This window comes from Solenopsis invicta, chromosome 6 (genome assembly GCF_016802725.1).
Source record: "Solenopsis invicta isolate M01_SB chromosome 6, UNIL_Sinv_3.0, whole genome shotgun sequence".
Classification (NCBI taxonomy): domain Eukaryota; kingdom Metazoa; phylum Arthropoda; class Insecta; order Hymenoptera; family Formicidae; genus Solenopsis; species Solenopsis invicta.
The window spans coordinates 7,122,036-7,137,272 of record NC_052669.1 but is presented as its reverse complement, the minus strand read 5'-3'; the positions used below and the strand labels follow the sequence as shown (position 1 = coordinate 7,137,272).

The 15,237-nt window shown below is 40.7% G+C and overlaps 1 protein-coding gene across 1 annotated transcript in view; it reads right to left on the bottom strand.

Moving 5' to 3' along the window:
- Window positions 1-185: 185 nt before the first annotated feature.
- LOC105194232 (protein daughterless) overlaps window positions 186-15,237 on the bottom strand; it is a 136,836-nt gene continuing 121,784 nt past the window's right edge. The window contains 11 exon segments of the mRNA XM_039451196.1: window positions 186-3,020; window positions 3,097-3,251; window positions 3,331-3,476; window positions 4,024-4,110; window positions 5,881-6,016; window positions 8,137-8,254; window positions 8,348-8,500; window positions 9,109-9,168; window positions 9,995-10,153; window positions 10,499-10,783; window positions 13,338-13,474. Of these exon segments, the coding sequence (XP_039307130.1) occupies window positions 2,976-3,020; window positions 3,097-3,251; window positions 3,331-3,476; window positions 4,024-4,110; window positions 5,881-6,016; window positions 8,137-8,254; window positions 8,348-8,500; window positions 9,109-9,168; window positions 9,995-10,153; window positions 10,499-10,783; window positions 13,338-13,474 (1,481 nt within the window). The 3' untranslated portion in view covers window positions 186-2,975.

Sequence of the window (15,237 nt, the reverse complement as noted above, 5' to 3'; positions counted from 1 at the left end):
TTCGTACGATCTTCCGCGTAATTTCTATGAAATACTGTTGTGTCTTTGAAGAAAAATATAGCTATAGATATAGATATACGTTTTATGTGCAAGAGAAAATATTTTCGGTAGATGAAAAGAAAAAGAAAGTAGAACAGAGAGAAAAGAGGCGAAATAAACACGGGCACTCGATGCGTTTGCATTGGTTTCATTTTTTTCAATAAAATTTATTTATAAGAATCTAAATAAATTAAAATACATGGCAACTGGGTACAGATACGTTTGAGCTATATTTTTGTTCAAAAACAAAAATGTCCCGTTCTTTACTTCTCACGAAAGATCTTATCAACGATAATTAATAATAATAATAATAATAATAATAATTAATAATAATTAATCATGATTATGACAGGTTGATTGGTTTGGCTCTTCTCGTACTAGTGCGAGCTAAATCGTGTTCATAACGACCTTATATCACGCCTTATGAAGCTTATTTATTTCGCGTTCGCTCAATCTATATTCCACTTCACCGCGTATATAAGTACAGAAAGTTTTTGCCCGATTGATCGGTGGCAAAGGTAGCGCAGGAAGAGGAGCCCCCTGAAGATTTGAGAAGGTCCAGAGTGATTCGACGATGTACCAAAACCAGTCGATGCCATAGAAAGATCGTCTTTTCTCCAGCAATGCAGCATCGTGAAAGAAAAGCACTGTATAACGCATATTTGTGAAATGCGTCTGTAAACATTGTTATATGTCATAACAAAAACATATTTTTTCTAAGCGTTGTAGTATTTCTCGTAATGCATGTCTTGGCATGTGTAAATGCTTTTTAAATTCTTGCCTTTTAATTCTTGATAATATACGCAATGTTGCATAACAAATCGTTATGAAAACGCAATGTTTCATAGTAAGTTATTATGACAAGCGTGCGATTTGAATCAATAATTGAGAGAGATCTCTTGATTCCTTCTTTTTGCTTTGTATTTTTATTAGCTCAATGCTTTCCTTAATGCTGCAATAATATTTGGGACAATCCATTTCGTCGGAGTTGCAATTTATATTCGTGATGAGACACGAACAATAAAAGACATGATACATAAAAATTATTAATATATAATTCAAGAATGTCCTAAAATGTCTTAAATTAAAAATCCTTCATTATTCTTAAATTAAAGATCGTTCGAACGATCAGTGTAATAAAATGATTAACAAATTATTTGTTGAAAGTAATGCAAATGTTATCTCTTATAGTGTTATTTCTTATAATGTACGCTTTCGGTTTTGGACACGGATCGTTCACGCTATTTTCCTACAGTTACTATAAAAATATGTTATACAAAATCCGAAATAATTAAAATGGCTTGTAATAAAAATGAGATGTGATTTGTATATAAATTATGCTTAATATAAACTAGAATTGAATGCATTAATATCCTCGATATCAAAACCAAGAGAGTCCTAAAAAAGATGGCACTTAAATGGCATATATGATCAAATTCTAGCCGTAAAAAATACTTGAAGAATAGAGTAAAATAAATACATGCTGATAACTTCATTAAGTAGGGTATCTTCACGGCCACGTTTTCTTACTTTCTCTGAGATAGTAGTATTGATGTTAAAAATGAGAGTATTTTATTAAATGATGCAGTGTAATAAGAATTCATTATTATTTATACGTTCCTTACAGCTTCTTTTTATTCATTTGTGTAAATGATATCTACCATGTATTATATATACATATATATATATATATATATATATATATATATACACACACATATATATGTGTATAATTTTTTTTTTTAATCTTTCTATATCTTTAGAGAAGCAAATCTTGTAACAAATGACATGCTTAAAGTTCTCATTGTCTTTGTTTCCTTAATCAAGTTGTACGTGACAGAAAAGAAGCTGCAAGCATCGGAATGTGAGTTTCTTATCACACCGCGAACCAGTTACAAATGGTGTTCTCGCGAGCGTGAACGAACCGCTAGCATCTTCAATTCACATACTGAACGCTCGTAAATAATAATTTCTATATACAATATTGCCAACGTCTAATGATCAATATAAAGGCGACATAATCCATATGCCATTTTAGCATCCATATGCTATATTTAAATTTCATCAAAATTAGATAAGTCATAAGAATAAAAAATTCTTAATATCAAGATTTATTGATTTTGTCAATTTATGTAATCAAAAAGTATATTTAAATATATTTAATCAAATTCGGAAATATGCTGCCTTTATCTTCATCTTTAGTCAATGGCTCCATTTTTTCGCTAACTCGAGTTCTCTTCCTAACTATTGCGCATTATAACGTAAACGTGTCGGTAGTGTATACACAGAAGTGGCAATTTAACATGAGTCAGCAGCGAAGTTCGATCGTTAATAAAACCTCGATCGTACTACACATTATATATCTCGAAAGAGGAACCATATTCCTTTGTTTTTTTCTTTTCGCTATTTATAAAAATAATTTGAAGCCGCCTTGAGGGGGTAGATGCCTCTTAAAACTACTTGCCCTATGCTGAGGTGAGCGCGCACAGAACTTCTTCCCTTATTAATTGCATATTGAAAAATTGTGAAAAAAATTATGGCTATTTCTGTGTCGCTCTTGTTCTATAGCAACAAAATATATATTTAAATTGATCTTTAATTTTTAAATTAATAGATAGATTCTCTCTAACATGTATCTGTCCAAAGCAATTTGGAAAAGAAAAAAGTATTCAAATACTGATTAATATATAAATAATTTATCTCATATTAAATAATATAGAAGATATTTTAACAATTAAGTGTTTCTTGTCTTGCTTTCTTTCCTCTACTAATGTAACGCACCACATAATATCCACAATTTTTTGCACATTTCCACAACTCGTAAGAGCAGAAAAAATCCTACATGGGTATGTAAGTCATGTTCATACACTTGTCTCTTGTCGATTTTAAGATGTATCTACCCCTTAACACAGAATGATACCGCCACTGAGCCGCTGCTACTGCGGCTGTGGTGGATTGTGCTGAAGGGAAGGTTGTGGACCCTAAAACAAAAGATGTACGATTTTATTTATGCATTCCAAAGTAATCTCAAAATAGTTAATTTTGACAGAATCTTACAGGTAATGCGGGAAAGGGCGGTTGGGAGTGCGCGTGTGGATGAGAATGCGGATGTGCTATGTGCGCTGCAAGATGACCAGGTAATTTTGGGCCATCCTCGGCTTTCTCCTCTTCTCTTCTTTTTAAACACGCAGCTTTCGGATTAAGATTCCGCTCTAAAGATAAAGAAAAGAAAGTTAGATTAAATACATAAATATTTATGCGGATTAATATAAAATATGTTGGCATACACACCTCTGACTTGTTGTTCGAGTGTCATTATAACTTCAACAGCCATGTTGAGAATACCGAGTTTCGTTTGAGGTTTGTCCGTCTTCAGGTGTGTCATACACATCCTACCAAGTTCCTTTAGAGCCTCATTGATATCCCTGATACGTATCCTATAATAAAACATTAAATTTAAGCATTTATAATTGTCTTATTAAGACGCGAGAGTATCTTCTTTGAGTTTCAATGTTAAAAAACGGAATAAGCTTAATTAAGTTATACTACTGGAATAATTTCGTAATAATGTTACAACTTTTAACATCTACTTACACATTCATCGTATTAAGCAATATTCTTCTCGTACATTTACAGTGGAAAAAGTTAATAGCAGAGCCAATTATGAAAAACGCAATTGTACCACAATGTGTATATATTTTAATTCTTTATTAATACAACTACAATTGTATAAGAATGTGATAGAAGTAAATCTTTCATGCATAAACAAGAACATGCCGATTTTGTGAAACATAAAATATATGGGAAAACATGTCATTTATTATCATCGTCATCGAAAAATACTTTTGAAGTATTTATGTTACATTGTCATGTCACATATACATAGAATACGGGCCGCCGTTACTACTGACCAGAATTGTCCTATTACTATGAACGAAATAAAATCTTTTTTTTTTCGTCCGCTGCGTACATCATGAATCTTACCTTTCCCTAGCGTTATTTGCCTGCCGCCTCTCTTTCTCCCTTTGCGCCTTCATGTCGGGATCATCATCCTCGTCCTCGGCGCTCGAACAACAGTTGCGCAATAACAATACGCGATTAATCACCTGGTTTACGTCACAACTTACTCTAGCCTATATCGCTTAAATTATCTAATAGCAATCGAATTATTAACGTGAGCGACACGCGCGCGACACAGTCGCGAAATTGCAAGAAAATTGCTCTTGACTTGCTGGAGTCTAATCACCTAATTGTTGTTCGAGCGGATTTCGTATATACGCATACGTTTCTTACTGCAGTAGACAAGTGATATGATAATGAACACACGCAGATGGTTTCGTAATTTTGAAATCGTGGATAATGTAAGTAGGTTACGAATTTAAAGGCCCATATTCTTTGCACAGAACAAACAATCGATGGCGATTATATAAATCACGTCAAAGGACAGTGATCGAAAAATGTAGATCCTCTATTTTGATGCTGTTACCTAGAAAATTAGAGAATGCAGATGACATCTATACAATTGTAAGTAAAGATTTTTTTTGTCGGGATAACATAATTCGAAAGAATTTGAAAATAATAAGAAAATAAGACGATATACACAAAAAAAAAAAAAAATTAAAAATACATAAATAACATCAAAATAGATACTTGATTGTGTACATGTTGAAAGACAAATATTGATTGACTTTTATTTTAAGAATATATGACAATCCCTCATAAAAATTTATGTGACACGTATGACCAACATAGTGAAACGATTAGTTTACAAATAATACGACATGTTCTCTCATTTGTAGAAAAATAGTAAAAAAAAAAAAATGCGTTTGTGGGGGTAAAAAGAGAAAAATCTATACAACTGAGCAATTCGATGCAACGTTCAAGTAATGCAAAATAAGTGCGGAATGTTCTAAAACGAAGTAGCATGCCTAGGGACCGAATCTCAGCTGAGATTAAAATGAGACTGATTTGCAGGTACGCACGAGAGAGCTGTTAACATTACATTCTTGTCTCATCTCATTTATGTCCTTAACCAGAAACATTTTAATGTTCACGCCTGAATACGGGCCTTATACAGTGCAACGGATGTAAAGGAGCTTTTGGATTGCGGGACACTCGTACTCATGTTGTAACAAAGTCGTAAACATGCCACGCGTTCGCCTTCCCTCCCTTGATCACATGTGAATTAATCGTTCGATGGTTTATTGCTCGTCACAAAATAGCACCTCGTTTTTAGGCATGCATACGACTAAGGTGGACCAGGAACTTTCCCCGAGAAAATGTACAGTGGAGTCGTTTTACTCGTACGTCACGCTCTGACGATGCGGACGCACGTCATCCGCATCGTAAGCGACGTGTGCATGTCTTATCGGGATTGTGAGAGCGGGAACGGAGGCAGGAGGGAATTTTGTTTGTATCAAGATGCAACGAAGTGCGTACTGCGTGTGTTCACTAACCTTTCACGCACGTTGTTGGCCTGGCGACGTTCTTTCTCGCGCACCGCTTTGGTGCCAGGATCGTCACAGTCTTCATCAGCGCTCGAACAACAGTTGTTCAAAGACACAGCAAGTTAGTTCGGGGAATAAATTTTCAAAGGTCGGTTGCGAGCGCGTTTCCAATAAATTTTCAATAAATAAATTTTCAAGTTTATACAGAACGATCTACATTATTTTTTTCTTTCCAACGTCCGATGAGACTCCGAGCGAAACGACAGACGTTGATGTACGCGTGTGTCGATTGCTAGTTTCTCTTACTTTTATCATTATTGTGCTCGACACGTCTAATGCGTCGAGGAATTTATTTGGGAATTAATTTCTGAAAAAAATTTGTTGAGATACTTACTATCTGCGCGATCGTTTCGTTCCCTTTCCCTGCGACGTCGAGTTGACTGTAGCAGCCCCGATTACACCGGCCGCGAGTTCGCTGCTCGAAGGCTTCGTCTCGCCGCCGCTGCTGTCGGGCGGATCTTTCCTCTTTTCTAAGGGGATGTATTCTGCTCATTATTAATACTGCCGCTTAAAACTTTCTTGACAACTGCATTGTTATACAGGGTGATTCTCAAGTGCAAAGAACTGATAGATAGATTCTCTGGCTTATTTTAATTCTTTTCGACATGCTCTTGGAATCCCACCTTTTTCCGCTCAGTTTTTAATTATTTTGTCGAATTTCTTGACTTTAAGTACAGATTCTTTTGTTCTCATAGAGTTTTGTAGTACACAAGTGTAAAAAAAAAAGTAACTTCTCACAGCGTTCTGAAAAATCTCTGACAAAGTTTAACAAAATCGGTCTGATACAAAAATTTGTGGTGTAAAGGATTAAAAAGAAAAAAATACTATATAACAGATGTCCTAAACTGTTTCACTTTCAAAATACAAAGTGTCAAAATTAAGAAAAAAAATAAAAAAATTTTAAAAATCTGGAAAACATTTAGAGATATTTTATTCAAATTTGATGTGCGCATTGGAAAAAGAGTTTGATAGTAACAATAAGAATCGTTTAGTAACCGATTTGCCACTATTAATATGTCTATGTACTATTAATATAGTTAATAAATATTACTAAATATTTGGTTATATTAATCAAACATTTATTTGAAATTGTTTCGCCATATGTTTCATTATTATTACTAAAATCTTTTCTTCAGTGCGTGCATATAAGTAATCAAGTTATTTTTAATAAACAAATGTATTTATGTTTATGGGACCTTTTCTTCCTAAAATAAGCCAAGACATACTATATTTCCTTTGTGCAATTTTTTCTATTTACTTAGAGATCACCCTGCGCATATAATTTGCAAGACAGAAAAAACCAGATAAAATTCATGTCAGCCCGAAACGCGTGTCTCTCCTTTCTTCGTGGTTCCGAAGGTAATTGGTGAAACGTATCCCAAGGGAGTTTTAAAAAAGCCGACTCTATGACAGTAGCCTCATTCGAGCATTGTCGGCAGATTATCTGATGCAGCCGCGGAAAAATGGCACGGACTTATCCGGAAACGGAGGAAAGAATAAACGCGACCGACCTTCGCCGAAGACGGCGATCACGATCTTCGATTATCCCGGAGCTTTAAGCAAGGAGGCTTAGTCACGAAACCGTGAAAAGCGTCCAATTAGGAGAAGGAAACATTTTATAGGATTTCGCCCTGATTCAGCCGATCGCCTTAAATGTTTTCTCTCTTTCCTTTTCGCCTGATGATTCGCGAAAGTATTAGCTCGCGTGTGTTTCTCTCTAAAAGTCCTCCAGTGCGACAATCTCGCGGCGGATAAATCAGACGCGCGTGATTGTGTGCGAAAGTGCGATCACTTTTATATTGCGCTAAGTGACGCACCGGCAACCCGAGCTACGAACGAAACGTTCCCGGTGCAAATATCTGCGCAATTGAACGTATTTCCTTAAAGGACTCGAGAGCCGTTTAGTTCTCAACGCGCTGTTTTTCGCGGAAGTTATCCCAGATGAGGTTTCATGAATTTCCATCTATTCCTACGGTACAAAGCGCGTAAACAGTTTCCAAATCCGCAAGAATGTTCTGCATTCCTTCGACCGGCTAACGCAGAATCTCCTAATCCGTAGTAAAAGGATACCAAATGTTCTCCGTCGACATAATGACGCTAAGAGCGCGGGAGGCCCGAAAGGAACGGACGCAACGAGGCAGAAAGAGAGAAACGAAGAGCGAGATAACCGAACGTACTCGCAGGAATAATGCAGGCACGACCGCCGGACAGCAAAGACTTCGCGTGATTTATCTAATATTTCCTTATTCGGCCCGCGAGTCCGTTGTGTGGAACACCTGGGAGCGCCTTCCCTTTTCCCTCTCCTTCGCAAGAATTCATGGGAAAAGTGACTGCTCGATGATGCGACGATGCGAGAATAGAACGGCGTCGCGATCGACGCCAAGTAATGCGTCGTAAACATGATTCTTATCATAATTCTTCTTGGAAAAAAAAAAAAAACACCGGACGTCTTTAAGATAATCAGGAAAAGATACACCATCGAGTCATCAGAGAATTTATTACGAGGATCGTCGTCGTGATTGCGGGCTGGCTTCTCCTGCGTTGCAAATTATATCACTCGTCCTGTACGTCACATCGGGCATCAACTTACTGGCATTCGTCACAGGTAACCTTTCGATCTTGATGGAACCATCCGTGTCGGGCGTAGGCGTAAGACCGGGATAGGAACCCTGAGGTTGCGTCACCGTTACCGCAGGATGTGGACTCGCCTGGAAGAATGACAGTAGTGAGCGGTAGAACTAAGCGTGGGGTTCTCTCGCCCTGATATTTTTTTGACTACGCTGATTGGAGAAGTCCCTTACCAAATGATCCAGCTGCGGTGGTGAGGTATGCGAGTATATCCCGCCGTGTGGACCGACCGGGCCGAGATGAAGGGCCACTTGACTCTCGGCGTGATTCCTCAGTACGTTTATGGCATCGTCTAACCGCTCCTCCATCCGTGTCCCCTGTACCAACAGAATACCGAAAATACGACTCGATTACGCACCGATAGTTCGAGATTGTCTACTGCTTCGTTACGTAATTATTCGAGGGAATGCTACAGGAAGATGTACCATTAATTATTATTATACATAGATATTTTTCCTTAGATTCTTATAGCTTATCTTACAAGAATTTCAAAGAGCAAGAATCAGAAGTCAAAGTTGAATTATCTCTTATTGCGCTTTTGTATGTTCCACGGTAAAAAGATAGTTCTGCTAATCGAAGAAGTGAATCTCGAAAGGAAGGTAGAATTACAAGAGTTTTATATATGTAAAAAAAAAGAGTCCGACCAATTAGATTAATTAAAGGATTTAATGCAATTTAATGCCGACTGATTGTCGAGACGCGTTTTTGTTAATAGAAAAGTACAAGCTACGATTATACATTGTGCACAATGAAGACCTCATCACAATATATAATCAAAATTAATTAAAAGCGTAATCAGCAAAAAGTGCAATGGACATGTCTTGGCATTTGTCATCGTGGCGTAAACATGCGTAAAAGAATATGGAAAAGAAGGGTGGCGAATGAAGAGAGGAGGAAAAGGAGGAAAAAAAAACTGAAATTCGGCGGTCCTCACCTCGGCGTGGTCGCGAAGGAAGCCGATGGCATCGTCTAGCCTCTGCTGTTCAGGCGCCGGCTTCACACACAACACCAACGCAACAACAAAACCAAAAAAAAAAAGAGAGAAACAACCAAGTCAACACAACGTTCACAACAAACAGGGCGGAATGAATAAAAAATGTGTCATCAAATGAACGGGAGGGACAACTTAATAACTTTTTACGCAAAAAAAGGGGGCGAGAGCGGGGGAGGATGTAGATAAACAGCCGTTCGTAAGGAAAGCACACAAACGGTGATTTCTCGGTGCAAACGCGATCATGCACTCTGTGCAATTTCAGTGCTGCGTGATCATGTGCGAGTAGCGATCGTAATTTCTTGTAAAAAAAAAAAAAATAAAAAAAAATAAAATAAATCTTCGACAAACACGAGCAAAACGGCACCCTTTCTTTATTAAATTTCCGCTCGTATGTGGAGCTCCTCCATTGCTCGTAACAATCCTCCCCCTCCTCCAAAAAACATAAGTATTGAGCGAATGATAATTGATAATACCGTTACATTAGCGTACGTATAGCGAAATATTGTCAGAAAAAACGTGACTGTCGGTGTTTCATAGCGCTCGTAAAAGTGAAAAATTATTCCGCGTGCGTATTTCTGAAGCGGCTAAAACTATATGCGCGTTCAAGAAACCTTTCAACGGTGTTCGGTGATCAATTACATCTCGACAGAGTCCCATATATCGCGATGATCAGGTCAACAAAGTAACTGTTAAACTGGTGAACCGATCGAATAATTCGTAAATGGACAACGTTGAAAAGATCCTAGCTGCGGCTCGTGAGACGGGCCGTGAGATACTCGTCGTAATTAGTAATCGTAGAAATACGGGATAGCACCTCGATACGTACCATGTGAATACCACGATTGGGGTCCGCCGTAAAATGCGGAGAGACTGGCGCGGCTCCAGGTGCCCAACCTGGCGCCGAGCCGGTTAAAGGTGGTGGCGAACTGACGGGCGTAGATGGATTACTGCTATAACTGGATACTGATTGGTCCGTGGGATAAATCTGTGAAAAACGTCGCGATAACGACGCAGTCGTGACACAACATTACGAAGTACGAATCGTCCGAATCATCCGCGAAGTAACGACGTCGCGTCGTAAAGTGAGATTAGTATATCTGAGCGCCGCGACAAATGGTTACATTAAATGTTGCAAAAAAAAAAACTAATGTTTCTAAGCGCTAAGCGTAACTTATTCAGATCATATTCAAGTATTCGTCTCATCTAACATCCGTTATTTTATAAGCCTTCTTGTCTGCGTCGAATAATTTTTATCTCTATTAGCGTGTTAACATAAAATAAAAAAAAATAAAATAAAAAAAAACTTAACGACTTGACGACGAACACATACTCGGGTGCTCACGACGGATGCGAGGGTCTTGCCGAGGGTGTCGTCCGTGGTGGATTGCTGGTTCGTCGTGGGCGCAGTGTTGGGCGCGGAAGGCGCGGTCGTCGGTGCACCAGGACTATGGCTATATTGCAACGATGCCGGCGACGGCGCCCCTGTGCCGCTGTTCGCCGCGACCGCGGCACTACCCCGGAATGTCGACATTGGTGGCAGGGAAGCCGCACTGGTCACCGCCGAGCCCATGATCGGCGCTGCAGATTCACCGTTCGGTGACATCGCCGAGTATGCCTGAAACCGCCAAGCGCAAATGGTTCGACGCTCGGTTCTTGTGGTAACCGTCTCGGGGCGAAGTCGTGGGAATACGCGATCACGTCTTCAACGTTAATTATCGAACTTGCGTCCGGTATATTGGAATCTCTCTGCCAATCGTAGGGTTCTCTGTCGTAGAAGGAATTTCTATATTGGGTTTGTAGGAATATCGTTCAGTTTGTGAAATGGGAAGATGACGCCAATCCATGGTGCTTTCTTCGACGCAATCGATGCATCTCAGTCGTCATCTTCGCAGACGGAGATTTCGTTGCGGGTGGGATGATGTTTAGGGAGAGGATTCGGGGAGAGGATGTCTTCTTCAAGAGCGTGCGTGCGTGCGTGCATGCGTGCGCGAAACATCGAATTTCATTTATCCTGTGTGGTTACAAACAGTTAAAGGTCTCCGTCACAAGAATTCCCAAGTGATTTCCGGGAGCGCCGCGTGGCGCCCCGGCGATATGTACAATTGTCTCAAACGCGTCTTTCTGGCTATAATGGATCCCTCCCCGACCAGCTTTGATATCGGATACGTCGAGCGTGGGATAGCGCTCTCTCGCACCTCCTGAAACCGCTCGTAAAAGTCTAATTTTAAGCCACCGCCGACGCTCCATGGAGCGTAGTGTATTTATCAACAAATTAGAGTGGTCGGGACGCCTACAGAGACGTACGTGCCCGCGCGTAAAGCGTCGCCTTCAATCGGCGCTCTCGCGATGAGAAGCGAGAACGTCTCGGCCGACGAGGAGGCCGAGGGATTTCGGCACACGTCGAGACGGATATGCGCTAGAAAAACCTAGAGAGACACCCAGCGGGATCTCTCTTTCGATGGAAGCATGATGGACGGCGTTCTCGGAAGAAGGGGTCATTAAACTGGAAGCTCGTAAATGTTTAATCTTTGGTAAACGAAAGAAAATCTTACCTTCAGTGACGCTCGGCTCCATCTTTCTTGGGCGCGTTCGCCCTAAATCGTACAACGCCTTTACGACGTTTCTTGTCATATCACGTAGGCCAAAAGACCTCACTGTAGCTACGCGAACGACAATAAAATGGTTTGTCTTACAGTCGTTAAAAGCCGGACTTTATGCTCCGAGAGCACCGGAAGTTTACGGCAATCTATTGCGTACATGTATATAAAAAGATGATGTTTTAACAAAAATAAATGTACAAGTCGACGATTTTCGCTGTTTATTAGCTATCGGCGATTCCCAATCGGAGACGTCGCGATCGCGTCGCGTCGTACGCCGGCAGCAGAAGCTTCCTCACAGTCGTCTCAAAGAGAGAAAGAAAGAGAGAGAGAGAGAGAGAGAGAGAGAGAGAAAGAGAGAGATGGGGGCTGCTGAGAGACGGTTGCGAGGTGCCACGAAGAGGAGGATTTCGTGGTAACCATGAACGGCGTAAATCAAACGAAGGCTGCACTTGACTAGAAACACGGAGTAGCGGGAGGGTCGGGGCTATATATAGACGCCAGTGAGTCATTTGACGTTACTCCGGGTACGTGGAGCACTGTCAACAGTGTCTCTCAACCATGGCGAGGCGATGAAGAGAGAAACGCGTCTCTCCTCGCGCGCACGCGACAATCAACCGGGTGGTCCGAAATAAGACAGCCAGAAGAGGCCACCAGCTGGCCGGTCGGATCACGGTTGACGAAGAGGATTAGAGCCGACGCGACGCGACGCCGGTTGGTCGGAGAGTAATGGCCGACCGGGAGGCGATGCGCGGCTCGTCCTCGAGACGACCTGGCGCTTCGCGCGAATTCGCGAGATTTAGCGCGATCGGAATTTATTACGTTTCACGGAAAGCCATCAACGATGCGATAAATCCCCGAGAAGTTTGCATATTTGTGAATGTTCGCGATCGTCGGGAACGTCGGGAACGTCGAGAATCCTGCATCTCTCGGAATCTCGTCCGAGAGAAGTGCATTTCGAACAACCGTCCGTCCGTCCGCTTCGACGTACAGCGACGTCGACGGAATAAAAGTCTGCGAATTGGCGGAATTCCCGGCCGAGCTGTATTCAGCGACCGCGACTGATCCGCGATACGCGGGAGTTCGCGGTGAAATTATCGCGCTCGAGTTCTCCGGAGTTCGAAAAATCGATCTTTCGCGTCGTCGAATTCAATTTTTATACGTCGATTGCGCGCATCGAGGTTTGCGTCGGACCTCGTCGACTTTCGAAGCAGAGAGAGAGAGAGAGAGAGAGAGAGAGAGAGAGAGAGAGAGAGAAAAGTACCAAACGCTGCACGGGAGGCACATCGATCTTCCGTAGCACCGAGATTAGGTCGCACGCTTAGGTTTTAATCTGTCGACTTCCTCGTCGAACTCACGTGTTCGACGACGGGGAATACGGGAGAAGGAATATCCCCGTGTCTATTACGAAGTTCCGGAGACGTCGTTCTCGCGACGGCGGCTCCGTAGGAACCAGCAGCCGAGTCACGCGTGATTGATCGTTTTCTTCGGGTTTGGCCGCGAGGCAGGGGGGGATAGTCGGGATAGAAACGACAGAAAGGAAGAGAGAGCGAGGTAGGAGAAATCACTTACCATGGGGTCGTGGGGTAGGTGCATGGGATAGGCTGGCTGCGCCAGGTGAGAGGGTGCGTATCCACTACTGTATGGGGGTTGGACACCACCGCCGCCACCCGTCCATGGGTCACCGGGACCGGTTCCTGTATTACCATCTGCAACAAGAGAAAGGCGCGTTTTCATCAATCATGTGCCATTCGATTATTATTCGAACATCCCAGACCTAAATAATCGATTCAGAGCATCTACATTCGAAAAAATTCGAGATTTGACAATATCTCAATAATACAAACGCAATTATGAAATTTGAATAAGAATTTTGCGTTATTGCAAAGCAAGAAACATTTTGTATTTGCGTTAAAACCGATCTTTGTTAACATTTTTCTGTTGACTTTTTAACAACTTTTACTCGTTAATCTAACATAAAATGTGACTGTGTTATTAGAATATTTTGTATTGAATTGATGTTCTACACAGGATTAAAATAACATGATTTATGGATAAATGAAAAAAGTATTGAAATGTGTTTAAAAAATTTGAAATGTAAATTCTATGATAAATGAATAAAATATAGGACATGTCATAAATGTTAATTTTACTGAAGAAATGTGCTTCCACAGTTGTGTCAGTGTTCATATTACACATTCAGAGAAAAGTTTCTTTGAGTCAAAAAATACACGTATTTGGGCGAATCAAAGAAATTTGTGCGCTGCTGTACGGTTAAAGGAAAGTTTCTTTGATTTAAAGAAATTCTTTGCTTGCTCCTTTTATTAGAATTGATGAAATAGTTTGGTTGTGCAACGCAAATCTTTTTTCTTTTTTTTTTTGTAATGAAAGAAATTTTACTTAATATTTTTAAAACCAGAACAATTAAATTATTTCTTAACATTTGACGTTTACTTTCTTTGAATTAAAAAATTATTTGTTCAAATAAAACAAATTATTTACTTTATAACGTCATTTCTTAAAATCAAATAAATTTTTATTTTCCTTAAACGTATTTTTATTTCAACTTGAAAAAAACAAAAAAGCGATTCATCAATTTAAACATACTTTTCTCACAACACTTTTCTCTGGGTGCATAATGTTTGTTTTACTTTCCAACATATTCATCTTGTGTTTAATTTAAATGTTTTACTGTGTAAAAAAAAATCTTTCAAAAGTTTTTCCTTTCGACCCGGCATCGCTCGTCGTATTCGTAAAAATTCTTTCTCGCTCGACGCAAGTGAAGCATCGCAATGTAGAATACCGACGTAGAATCTGGTCGATCACCCGGGCACTTTCTACGTCATTGAAGCGGGAAATAATAAATAATAGAGCACGTGGCGTTCACGGGGAGCAGAGAATGTCGCGCACGTGCCCGGATAATGAGCGTCGAAATCGAGTTAAAATGCATCCTCGCGGCGTTTAATCGAATTTCCCCACTCGTCAGGGACGCCTTGTGCCTCCGCTTCATAATGTTTGTACAATTTCGGTCGATTAACACGACGGCAACGGCGACGACGACGGCGACGTTCCGCTTCGAACGCGCGCGCCGCGCCAGCCAAACTTCCTAATCAAGCGGCGATGTCATTCCTTCCGCAGTAATTATTTCGAGAACGAGTCCGCGGTATGATACAACTTCCCTGGACTTTCGCCAAGTCGAAATTTCGCGCTTTCTAACGTCTCACTCGGTCCCGGGGCGTCGTTTGCGGTGGAACCGCACATACACGTGCACACACGTATACACACGCACACATCCGGTATAAGGGCCAATAGACGCGGTACCCGGCGCGGACCATTATTTCAGTTGAAAACAACAGCAATAAGCTTCGGGAACGTATTTCTTGATACTTTTGCTTGATATAATTCCCGTGCCGGGCGCTCCTCGACGAGAAAACGGAAACTAAGCCAAACTACTCGGGCGTTCCTACCAACT